This window comes from Sander lucioperca, chromosome 16 (genome assembly GCF_008315115.2).
Source record: "Sander lucioperca isolate FBNREF2018 chromosome 16, SLUC_FBN_1.2, whole genome shotgun sequence".
In the NCBI taxonomy this organism is placed as follows: domain Eukaryota; kingdom Metazoa; phylum Chordata; class Actinopteri; order Perciformes; family Percidae; genus Sander; species Sander lucioperca.
Window position 1 is genome coordinate 30531233 of NC_050188.1, and position 12128 is coordinate 30543360.

At 40.9% G+C, this 12128-nt stretch overlaps 1 protein-coding gene across 2 annotated transcripts in view; it reads right to left on the minus strand.

Annotated features, from left to right (window-relative positions):
• Positions 1 to 1852: 1852 nt before the first annotated feature.
• The window catches only part of LOC116046405 (glyceraldehyde-3-phosphate dehydrogenase), a 10983-nt gene continuing 707 nt past the window's right edge, over positions 1853 to 12128 (minus strand). For both annotated transcript variants that reach the window (XM_031294766.2, XM_031294767.2), the window contains 10 exons: positions 8075 to 8174; positions 7595 to 7704; positions 7182 to 7272; positions 6258 to 6373; positions 5656 to 5737; positions 5266 to 5417; positions 4437 to 4515; positions 3875 to 3958; positions 3428 to 3525; positions 1853 to 2237 (listed from right to left, as the gene is read on the minus strand). In XM_031294766.2, the coding sequence (XP_031150626.1) occupies positions 2168 to 2237; positions 3428 to 3525; positions 3875 to 3958; positions 4437 to 4515; positions 5266 to 5417; positions 5656 to 5737; positions 6258 to 6373; positions 7182 to 7272; positions 7595 to 7704; positions 8075 to 8174 (982 nt within the window). In that variant the 3' untranslated portion in view covers positions 1853 to 2167. The remainder of the gene's footprint in view (positions 2238 to 3427; positions 3526 to 3874; positions 3959 to 4436; positions 4516 to 5265; positions 5418 to 5655; positions 5738 to 6257; positions 6374 to 7181; positions 7273 to 7594; positions 7705 to 8074; positions 8175 to 12128) is intronic.

A 12128-nucleotide genomic window follows, 5' to 3' on the forward strand; every position in this document is an offset into this window, starting at 1 on the left:
CCTTTCCCCACAAACGGTTTCACACTCACAGTGGTCGTCGACTACAGCTGAATTACCGTTAGCTAACAGTTAACTAATTGCCCCCCCCCCTTAATTTAACGTTAGCTAACGTTAAGCACGTTTACCAGGCTCCAGTAGTAACCTACAGCTTTATTGCTACATAATAAACCTTATTTTAACACACAACCGTTTCACGCGCCTGAATTAATTTGCTGTAGCTAACTACAAGCGCCGTTTGCTTAGTTAGCTAGCTTTACACAGTTCATCACGGTTAGGCCATAGACAGTAGGGGTTAGGCTGACTTTCAAAACAAGCTAACTATCAACTGACGACTGAACGGGCCAGTGACAGTTTCTCACTCATAAACTTGTTGGACTGTCTGTCAAACATTTTAAATAATAACGAATCACAGGTAAACACACTTGGTAGTTATTTAAGGGGCCAGACCGGTTTTATTATACATATATTGATATATCCATGGGTCAGAGTCTTTTGGGGTTCATCATATCTCCCTGTGTACCCAGAAAACGCTCTCTCTCACTTCGCCCTCTTCTCTGGCCTGGGTGTGGTGTAGCCTACAGCCTGATTTTATTTTTGGCTTTTCTCCCAGAAACTAATTTCATATGTTGCACCAAACTCAAAGTGACTTGTCTGTGCAGGTCTAACAGAGCAGCTGTAAGATCCTGGCTGAAAAATATATTTTAACAGCCCACTGTTTAAATAAAAAAAAAGTGTTTTGACTAAATGCACCTATACAGTGACAGGTAACAAATAAAAACAACTTAAGTAAACAGGAACATCTGAATCTTAATGTGACATATCAAAATCTATACAGTAAGGTGTAATTCATCACAAACAGACTTTGACATGTGCTATGGAAACATGTAACTTAATTGAGTTGCCCATTAGTTTTACCTTGCACCATTAAATTGTTTTTTTTAAACTTTGCACTACCCTCTGTATATTTTATTGGTAAATATAATTTAGTTTTCCTTTCTATTTCTTTTTAGTGCTACTTATAAGTTGTTATTTATTTCCTATATTATCCTGTTATTCTAATTTAAACATTCTGTTTATACATTTTTTTTGTGTAGCATGGTATAGGTGCTACAACTGCATTTCATTGTGCAATCCTCCTGTATTGTATAATGACAATAAAGCTGAACGTTTCTGTATGACAGACAGATTAAGCAAGACTGACAGTCTATGATGGATGATGCAGATAGAAAACATTTGCCTGCCATCAACTGTGATGTTTCAGCATGTCAGATGACTGAATGTTTGGGGGACATTTTCTCCCCGATAACAAATTTGTAAATGAAAAGTGACGCATACACCACAAAGCGTGGAGTCTCATTCATAGTTTGAGGAGGGGTGAGACTGTCACGGTCAATTGTTTAGACCTAATTAAGAGAGACAAACATTTTATATAAAGTTATCAGGAGTGACAGGTCTCCCCAGAAAACTACACATACTGTATGCTATCCTCCAAACTCTCATCCTGCCTTCCTCTCTGGGTTTCATAATGTTAAGATGTAAACTGCCTAATTAAATTTTGGATGTTCTTCCAGAAATTAATTTCATATTCTGCACCAAACTCAATGTCACTTGTCTGGGCAGGTCGAATAGAACAGCATTAGGAGTCTAAAAATACACCAAAATACAGACGGGTGACTAAGTAGATTTCGGAGTGACAAGTTAAGACTCCACCTACATATATTTCAAGGCTTAAGGTAGCAGCATAGACACTGAAGGAATGAGCGCTATGGACAGTTTCATCTTAACACATTAAAAATAATAAAAATAGACACTTAAATCACAGCAAGTACAAATTACACCATGAAAACGGCAAGTCTTTCCACAAATGGAGGACTTTATTATCATGTTAATTAAGTGCAAAAAAAGGAGCCGGTGTACATGTTTAGTGCAACCAGACCATTCAGTACAATACAGTTCAGTGATGGAAAAATATCTCTATAAACACTGCTATGTGCAGTCCTCACTGCTGGACAGAGCTGAGGTGACTTTATCATATAAACTTATTATCAGCTAGACATAGCAGTTTGTCGTAGAAGATGTTTGCTCTTGAGGGGGGGGAGAATGGCACGGCATCCAGTTACAGCTGAAGGAAGAGGGAATGATTATCACTATGAGTGGCGACAGGACTTTACTCCTTGGAGAACATGTGCTGGACCAGGTCGCACACACGGTTACTGTAGCCAAACTCGTTGTCGTACCTGCAGACACAGTCAGTGGTAGAATGTTAAGTACATTTACTCAAGTACTGTACTACAAATTTGAGGTACATGTACTTTACTTCAGTCTTTTCTTTTCATGCCATTTTCTACTTCTACTCCGCTACATCTCCGAGAGAAATATTGTACTTTTTTTACTCCACTACATTCATCTGACAGCTTTAGTTACTTTACAAATTAAGATTTTTGCACACAAAACACATGTAGTTTATAAAATACAATGTTTTATTATAAATTAAACTCCCATCAATATACTGGCCTACAAGTCCAGCTGACATGATTAGACCATTAAACATTCAACTGTTTGGATCGTTTCCAGTTTCTAAAATGTGAGGATTTTTCTGCATGATGTACTTTTAATACTTTAAGTATATTTTCCTGATGATACCTACTGTACATACTTCTACATAAGTAACATTTTCAATGCAGGACTTTTACTTGTAACAGTATTTTTACAGTGCGGTATTAGTACTTTTACTAACTTTTAAGTCTTACTTTAAGTAATACGTTTTCCACCACTGCACACAATGAACAGAGACGGTTGTTATAGAGATGTATGGGATATTAATGAATGGAAAAACACATCCTATTAGAGGGATGCATGGTTTTTATGTAAAAATATTGGGGGGGGGAAAGATTTGAATGTGCGCATTTTCAGAAATTGTTGTCTTGATGAAAAAAATGCCGTCTTAGGTGTACAGGAAAGTGAGATTTAATGAAAAAAATGGTGGCCACACTGTCAGCACAGAATTTAATAAAGAAGCTGTGACATTTTGGTTATAGACCTTTATCAGGCATCTATTGTGTGAGCAAAATATAGCTGCTTCTTTAATAAAAAATGTTGTGTTTAACACAGTAGATTAGTGAATCTACTGTGTTAAACACAACATTTTTACAGGTGTGTCATGGCTGGGCGATATGAAAAAACTAATTTCAGATATTTTGACCAAAAAAAAAAAAAAAAAAAAAAGCTACCAAATGACCCAGATCCTCCCACAGCAGAACACCAGTGGCTTCACCAGCTAAACAAAGCTGGAAACTTCTCCTTCCCGATTAGTGTTTATATAAACTTTGATCCATATTTCGCATCATTATCTGATTAGTGATTACACTGAAGTTACACTGGTCCAGAGACATGACTGATCCTGCTACGCTGCACACCGTTAACTCACCATGAAACCAGCTTGACAAAGTGCTCGTTCAGCGCGATGCCGGCGCCGGCGTCAAAGATGGAGGAGTGACTGTCGCCGTTGAAGTCTGTGGACACAACCTGAGCAGAAAGAGGCGGACACAACTGTTTTTATACATGCAGAGCGTAGTGTAGCAGTGTGCCGTAAACAGACCATGCAGCAACACAGCGTACAAAGTACAACTCGTCTTCAGATTTTACTTAATGGATAATTAAAAAACAGTTTAAAGATACTTAATCAGTTCTAATTTAGGAAGGGAGGAAATCTTGAACTGTCATGTTGCTGCCATCTAGTGGCTTATGTATGGCTCTACACACACTCCCATAAAAATTACATCAGACTCTGTTATGTTTAAAATATATCCATTTATATGTATACAATTATACATGATAATTGTGTTGTAGGAATATGTGGACATGTTTTATGTACCTGGTCCTCTGTGTATCCCAGAATTCCCTTCATGGGTCCCTCAGCAGCGGCCTTCATCACTTTCTTGATGTCGTCGTACTTGGCCTGAAGGACGAGACATTCAAAAAGGTGAGGATTCACATCATAGACGATACACCCAGGGTTAGGTTTAACACGATGACGATAGAGAAGCGACCAAGCAGCTTCTTGTTTACATTCAACAAGCCGGCCACCAAAGCGCAGCAACCCGTTGATGCCGCTGTCGCTGCTACGTCACACAGATAGTTGGTCTGATTGGTTGAAGGACTATCCAATTGCGTACGGAGTCATTTGAACTATGCCTGTTAATCACACCTCTTGTGCAGTAGAAAATACAGAGCAGACTCCCCAGACTAATGTTCAATCTTAAAAGATTGAACTTGGTCTGGTGATAGCCAGACTACCAAATCTGTTGAAATTTAGCGGAAGGTAGAGCTCAAGATTTTCTTTCCCTTTGACTCCAAAATTACAGTCGAAAATAGTTAGTTCCAAAGGTAAGCAGCCACTTGGTTAAACCTTTATTTAAAGATTAGGAGATACTTACGGGCTTCTGCAGACGGACAGTCAGATCAACGACTGAGACGTTGGGGGTGGGGACACGGAAAGCCATGCCGGTCAGTTTGCTGTAAGAACGAGACCGTCGAGAGTCAGACACCAAGTAAAAGCATCAAAACACATTCGATGCACATGATTTTAATCTCGATTTTCTCCTCCACAGGAAGGTCAGAGGTCAAGCTCAGCTAGAAGTGACACCACTACACTTTTAAATATGTCCCACACATGAAGTCGGTCATGGTCGGTCCTAATGTGCGCCATACTTGCAAGTAGTCAACTACCTACTTGTACAGGTATGACGTATTTCTAGTGTGTGGAGAAAACACACTTTGTCACATTTAATGAAGAATGAGGTCATCTTGTAGCTCAAATACACAAATACATGACGCACATCCTCAGAATTAAATGTTTGACCTAAAAATTCTGGCAGGATAATTGTATTTTCGTCAGAGGGGGATATTAGGACAGACTGTTGGTAGGGGCCGAGCATCTTTGATCAACATGGGTGGATTATGAGACAATGGGCCCCTGGGCACAGACAAGCAAAAGACCCCACCACTTCTACACAGGAGCTCTTTTTGTTGTCGTTTTCTGTCTCTTTACAGTCATTACTAGGGCCGAGTTAAAATAATTGATTCTCCAATTGAAACCGATATTTGCTTGAGTGATCGGATATTAAAAAAATTCCCCAAATCGATCTTTTAATATATGCCTTTTTCAACATGGATGTATTAAAGGGCATCACGTGACTGGCCAGGAGTCGCAATTTCACTGTTAGACAGCTATCAAGTCACTTCTAATTAAATTAGAAATCGTACCCGTTCAGTTCAGGGATGACCTTGCCCACGGCCTTGGCAGCTCCAGTGGAGGCGGGGATGATGTTCTGGGAGGCACCGCGGCCGTCCCTCCACAGCTTACCAGAGGGACCATCAACGGTCTTCTGTGTGGCGGTGGTGGCGTGGACTGTGCTCTGGCAAAGAGGGAGCAAAAGGTCGCAAGACAGATTCACGATTCATGTGCTGAATAAGATTGTTACGATTACATCTTGTAAATTAGGCAATGGCACTGTTTGTAATCACCTGTTCCAACAGTAAACTAATGTACAAGATCAGAATCCATCCATCCATCCATCAAATGCTCTTTAATAACAGGTGCATAACAGTGTTACGGCAGTGTGTAATTTCAATCAATGAAATTATTGACTTTACCATGAGACCCTCAACGATGCCAAAGTTATCGTTGATGACCTTGGCGATCGGAGCCAGGCAGTTGGTTGTGCAGGAAGCGTTGCTATGGAGACAAGGCAAGGACTCCAAGTTACAAACAATACTACTTACATCAGAAGTGCACAGACACTCACCGGTATATTTTAAGAGATTACATCATATGTCATTTCATATATGCATATCTGGAGCAACCAGGGGTTTCGTGTCTTGCTCAGGGACACATTGGTTGATGTATCGCAGTGGGAATCGAACCCAGGGCTCCCACACCAGAGGCATGTGTCATATCCACTGTGCCATCACCACCCCAAGAGATGATCTTGGTTTGACATTTTTTTTGGCACAGCATGTTTTTAAACCATCTAGATGTTCACATTTTGTCCCTGCCAAGTTTGATAACACGTCACATGTCTGATTATGAATCCGTCCAAAACTAAAGGTCATCATAAAAAACTAAAACTGACAAAACTACTAGAGCTCTAAAACAGACAGTTAATTACAGTAAAACAGTTTTAGTAAACCACGCAAACTGCCGATGAAATCTCCAAACCCGACTCCCTTCAGATCCAGAACCGGCGGCGACTCACCTGACAACCTTCATGGAGTTGTCGTACTTCTCGTGGTTGACGCCCATGACGAACATGGGAGCGTCAGCGCTGGGAGCGGAGATCACCACCCTCTTAGCACCGCCCTTCAGGTGAGCCTAGAGGGACACACGACAGGTCAAAAGGTCATGAAATGAATAACATTCATGCATTTTAAAATTTAAATGCATCATTTCTATATAATAGTCATTTGTAGCTCCTTTCGTGATCTAGATCAGGGATTCCCAAACAGGGGTACTTGTACCCCAGGGGGTACTTCTGCAGTTGCCAGGGGGGTGACGTGGAAAGATTGTAGAATAAATACATTTTATTTATGGGTGCCTTTCTTGACACCTTACATGAACAAAAGTAAAATGTACCTCAACTACTTTGAAAACATTGAAATTATGATTCGATTCAAAGACTATATCCACATGTTAACATTAAGTCAACTGTAACACCTTAACACTACATTTTGCAGTTATGTAAGAGTGTGTGAAAACTAGTTAGCAGCAAAAGTTTAGCTAAAAGTAATAAATAAAAATGGTAGAAATAACTAGCTAAAAGTAAGGGCCGTTACATAGTCAACGCGAGCGACGCGCTCCCTTTCATAGTCTACACAGCGGACGCGAGCGTCGCCCCCACCGACAACGCATAGTATTGCGTGCATTGGCTTAACAACAACCACTGATCTAGATTATAAAACCATTTACTGTACATGTAGTGTATGCTACTTTTTCTTGGTCAAATGTCACGTAATCACCTACAGTTTAAAATAAATTATATTAAAAGAAAAAAAGACACAAAATCAAAAACACAATTTCTTTCCAGACAACAATAACATTCAGTTTGTCAGTCCGTTATGTTTTTTTCTTTCTTATAATCATCTCTCAGTGACATCAACGTGGCAGCAGTTTGTAAACCTACAGAGGCTTTTTCGATGGTGGTGAACACACCGGTGGACTCAACAACATAGTCAGTGCCAGCATCGCTCCACTTGATGTTGGCGGGGTCCCTCCTGTATGTAATCACATGAAAATAAATAAAAAAGGTAAGAAAAAAAGAGACGCAAGGAAGTGCAAGACAGCGTAGAGAGAGAGAGAGAGAGAGAGAGAGAGAGAGAGAGAGAGAGAGAGAGAGAGAGAGAGAGAGAGAGAGAGAGAGAGAGAGAGAGAGAGAGAGAGAGAGAGAGAGAGAGAGAGAGAGAGAGAGAGAGAGAGAGAGAGAGAGAGAGAGAGAGAGAGAGAGAGAATCATCTGGACTTTGCAGGAGACTCATATAGGTAAAGATGCACAAAAATCACTGTGTTCAAAGAAATGTTAATCTAGAAGTGTACGTACTCGTGGAAGACCATGATGTGCATGTTGCCGATGACCAGCTTGCCTCCCTCGGCCTTCACCTCTCCATGCTTCCACACACCGTGAGTGGAATCGTATTTGAACATGTAGACCTGCAGGAGGGGTAGACCGCATGACAGGAACATTTAAAAAACACCTGCATTTCACAGTAAGAGATCTATTAGAATTAAATAAGAAATAATAATAAAAAAAAGGGTCTTTAATCATAGTGTAGCTGCAACAAACGAACAACCCCAAACCTGTATATTCACTCTCCGTCTCCACTAACTCCTCATAACCCAAAGATGATTTTGCAGACTAATTGTACTAAGATTGCCTGCCTCTTAACACTGGCTTACAGGATTGGGCTTTCCCATATTTCATTAAGATATATACACACCTTTTCCCAGAATGGACTTTGGAATTACGAACCATATGGAAAACAGTTTACAGAAAAGAATGCAGCGCGGGAAGTCCTCTCACCATGTAGTCCAGATCGATGAAGGGGTCGTTGATGGCCACCACCTCCATCTTACCTCCTGCGGCGGCGGCACGGGTCACCAGACGGCCGATACGCCCAAATCTGAAATGCAGGAGGATGCGGTCAGCATGGAGATGTAGAACTCAGCAGAACGATAGGGTTTTCCCTGGCTTTGTGGAAGACTTAGGTGCATGTGTTTAGTGGGGGTAGGGGCATCTCTTAAGAGTTTTCTCTTAAGAGATGCTTTGTCTGTCCTGTAAAGTCTGCAAAATTCCTTAGATCTCCTCTTGCTCTATGCTCTTTACTTATCCAAACTGAATAATTTAAAAAAGAGCAGCTTTATGAGCAAGACTGCTTGACCCACCTAACACCACATTTCCCCCTCTCTGACCTGCAGGTGGCACTGAAAGCCAAACAAAAATGTGAGTCACAGCAGAGGAGACAGCAGCACCATACAAGGCCTGCCAACCTTGACTGAAGATAACAATGGCTGGCACCGGCAGCCGAAAGCCTGTTTACGCCTAATATGGCTGCCGTCACAGCAGGTCAAACAGCGAGGGGCCTGAAACTGGAGAGCGAAGCAAACAAACAGAGAGCAGATTTTTTACTTGACATATTAACCACTTCACTTGGAGGAGACACAAGTAGGGCGTGTGAGAGTAGAAATCTCCTACATCCTTTGTTTTAACTTAGAGGAAGAGATAGGTGGAGGAGCAGACATGAGACAAAGTTAGGTCCCAGACACACATCAACCACAGGAAAATAGAAATGTACTGCAAGAGAACCGTCAAACTCAGGTCTACTTCTGATAAATCTAAAACAATGTGGGATAAATGGCACTGTCTGAGAGCCTGAGGAAGATTAATGCGTTGGGTGAAGGCTGAATATATAAAGCAAACCCAAATTAGCTTTTTGGATCATTGTGGCTTTTTTTGCAATGGTCTGACTGACAAAGCTTGCGCTGTTCCTGCTTGTAAGTTTTATGTAAATAAATGAATAATAAAAAAGGAATTCAGTCAGAAGTACAGAGAGCAGGGTTGCTACATAAGTAACATTTAGCTTATGAAATTTGAATGTTTGCACAGTTTGTCCATACAAGAGAAATAATGGAAATCCGATATGAACATACGGTTTGACCTTTATCAGAGCACAGACGAAGGCTGCTGCAGTCACGCAGACTTTCCTTTAGTGAAAATACACACTGAACCAGGTAGGAACTAAACTCAGTCAACACTATACAGCACATGTGCTCATTTATTCAGAGAAAGCCAAGATCGTGTCGGCTGACTCGTTGATTAGGTAATTCTAAGAACATGTCTGCAACTCCACTCCCAGCACGACTGCATAAATGTCACAGAAGTAATTGTGCCACCAGAACCAAAACAGCATATAGACCCAATCACAACGTTCGTTCACAATAACTTCCGGGTAGAAAACTCAACCACTACATACAATTTAACGTCGCTGAGCAAACGGGGATGAGGGACAACTGATATACATACGCTCACCACATTCATCTAAAAATGCACTTTGAGTAACGTTAGCGCCTTGCTCAAAAGGCACTCACAGGGCCCCGTGGGAATAAAGTGCAGCCACAGCTTGGTATACTGTACTGTACACTCTGCTTCGCATGTTCAGCACTGTCCAAGTCCTGTTATGTAACATAACATGTCTCCAGGAGTCACGTTACATCCTGACTGTAAGGTGTCATGGACAGTTTGATCCCCGTCACCCAGACAATCACACACTCTGCACGCCAAAATAAAAGACCCCCCCCTTTCTAAAGAAAAGTCACAGTACACCAGGAAGTCTTTTGGTAACAAAGTTGTCACCGATTGTGGAAGGTCATTGCTACGATTCCATTTGAAAGGTTTTGTCATGCCATCTTAAAGCTAAACAGCTGCTTTTCAGGTGACAGTGGATGCTTTTTATCCAAACCAATTCTAACCCAAATTGACATCATCAAAAAAAAAAAAAATGTCTATTGTAGACTTTATATTTTTCTATTCGTTTCTATACTGATGTTGAAAAAAGTGGCCTCTTTTTTTCGGTTTGGAGAATTATCTGCGGAGGTTTGCACTTTTGCCGTCATTTCTACTTTAAATCCCCATAAAAGAAACTTTTCCTCTGTATTTGAACCATGTTTACCATTTATATTACTGTTCTGCCTTGCTCAAGAGCTGCAGCAGCAGTATTTCTAATAACTTGCTTGCATGTCTTTGCAGTGGGAGGAAACCCCGGGCGATTACTGGAAGAACACGCAAACAATTTAGTCATAAATCCTCACATTTTTCTGCCTTCCATCACAGGAAGAATGGACATGAAGGAACGGTGTCAGTGGACACTAGAGTTCCACTCTGTTAGTTTTGGGAAGCCACCAAGCAGCCAGTAGGCCAAAATGGACAAGAGCCCATCCTTTGTTCCTGAGGCTCAGTGTTGGTGTTGGCACGAGGCCCGAATCAAGGAGCTAAATCCCCCTGCAGCTGGACAGCAGCTGCTTCACCGAAGGAGAAAACATTTCACTGGTGATCTCTAAAGTCTGAGCAGCGTCTACAAATCGCCGGCCGGATGATATCAGAACTTCAGCGGAAAGGTTAAAGGGTTAAAAATAGACGAGGGGAGAATGAAAAGTAATGTGACAGCTGAGGAGAGCAGCGATACAGACAAGAGAGGGGACTGGAGCGGTCTGAAGGGTGTGGAAGAAGAGGGGACGCCAACCGTGACACCACCACCGACTATAAATAACCAGAGAATAGACGGGTCCTGTCCAGAGTCCTGCCCCATCACCAACAGCATTTAGACAAGGAAAGAGTCTCAAATCAAGTGGAAAGAAATGTTATTTTTAAGGAATATTATGGGAGGAGATTCTCAGATAATTAACATGAATGCATTTTATTTTATGTAGCATTACATTCATTTGGTAGATGCTTTTATCCGAAGTGACATTTTATTCCCCACAGGCACACATATCAGGAGCAATTTGGAGTTCAGGGTCTTCATTTAGAGAGACCTTGTATTTTACTTTTTTATATTTTTGTTAATTTAATACATAATTTCCACTTTTTTAAGTTGTAATGCTGTACTGTTGTTCAGCATGTAACGTAGGGCTGCAACTAACGATTGTTTTCCTTAATTCATAATTTGCTGATTAGTTTCTGGATGAATAAGCATTCAGATTACAAAATATCTGAAAATGCTGAAAATTCACAATTTTCCAGAACCCATGGTGAGATAATATTTCAGTTGATTTTGTCCAAAACTCAGTTATTTAGTTCTTTATCACATCATATAACACATAACATTAACATTTATTCCAGGATATGGAGAAGCGTGTTGGTTCTAATATATACAAGATACCCAAAGCATAAATGTAGGACTTCATTTACTTCTGAAAAACAATCATATCTTCTCACTGAATCACATCCTCCTTTATGAATGTCCTCTCCTTAAAACAGACTTTACAACACTCGCGTCTCCAAGTGAAATAATTAAAATCGTCTCTCTCAGATAATCATTAGAGGGTCCTGAGGCTGTTGGCCCTTTACACTCCCAGCTACTGGGTGCTTAAGATATTAGTACACACACGCACACGCACGATGACCTTAGTACCACATACTTGGTTCAATGGCATGCTCTACCTCCGTGTGGCCAGTTAAAATGTTAGCAGGTCTCCTACTCATTGAGCAAGATGTGGCAGTAAAACTGTATGGAACGGTTTATGGAAATGTCTGTTTCCAACAATTATAAATAACATGTAGACTGCTTTGAATCCGCAACTTGGAGAGACAAATGGGAGAGGATCTTTCTAGAACAATCCTCCTCCTGAACAGTCTGTCCCCCTCACTTCTTCTAGCATGGAAACTCCCCTGTGCCAGAGTCACTTTTCTTTAGACATGGAAGAGGATGGACATTTTTTGTTGACCTGCTGCTGCCTAAAAGATCATTGCCACACATTAAATACTCCCACCAAGAAAAGGAAATATTAGGAGCAGGGGGGGGTTCTCTTTTCTTCTATTGTAAGTTGTTTTTGTTGTCCCTCCCAAGCTTTGTGTTTTG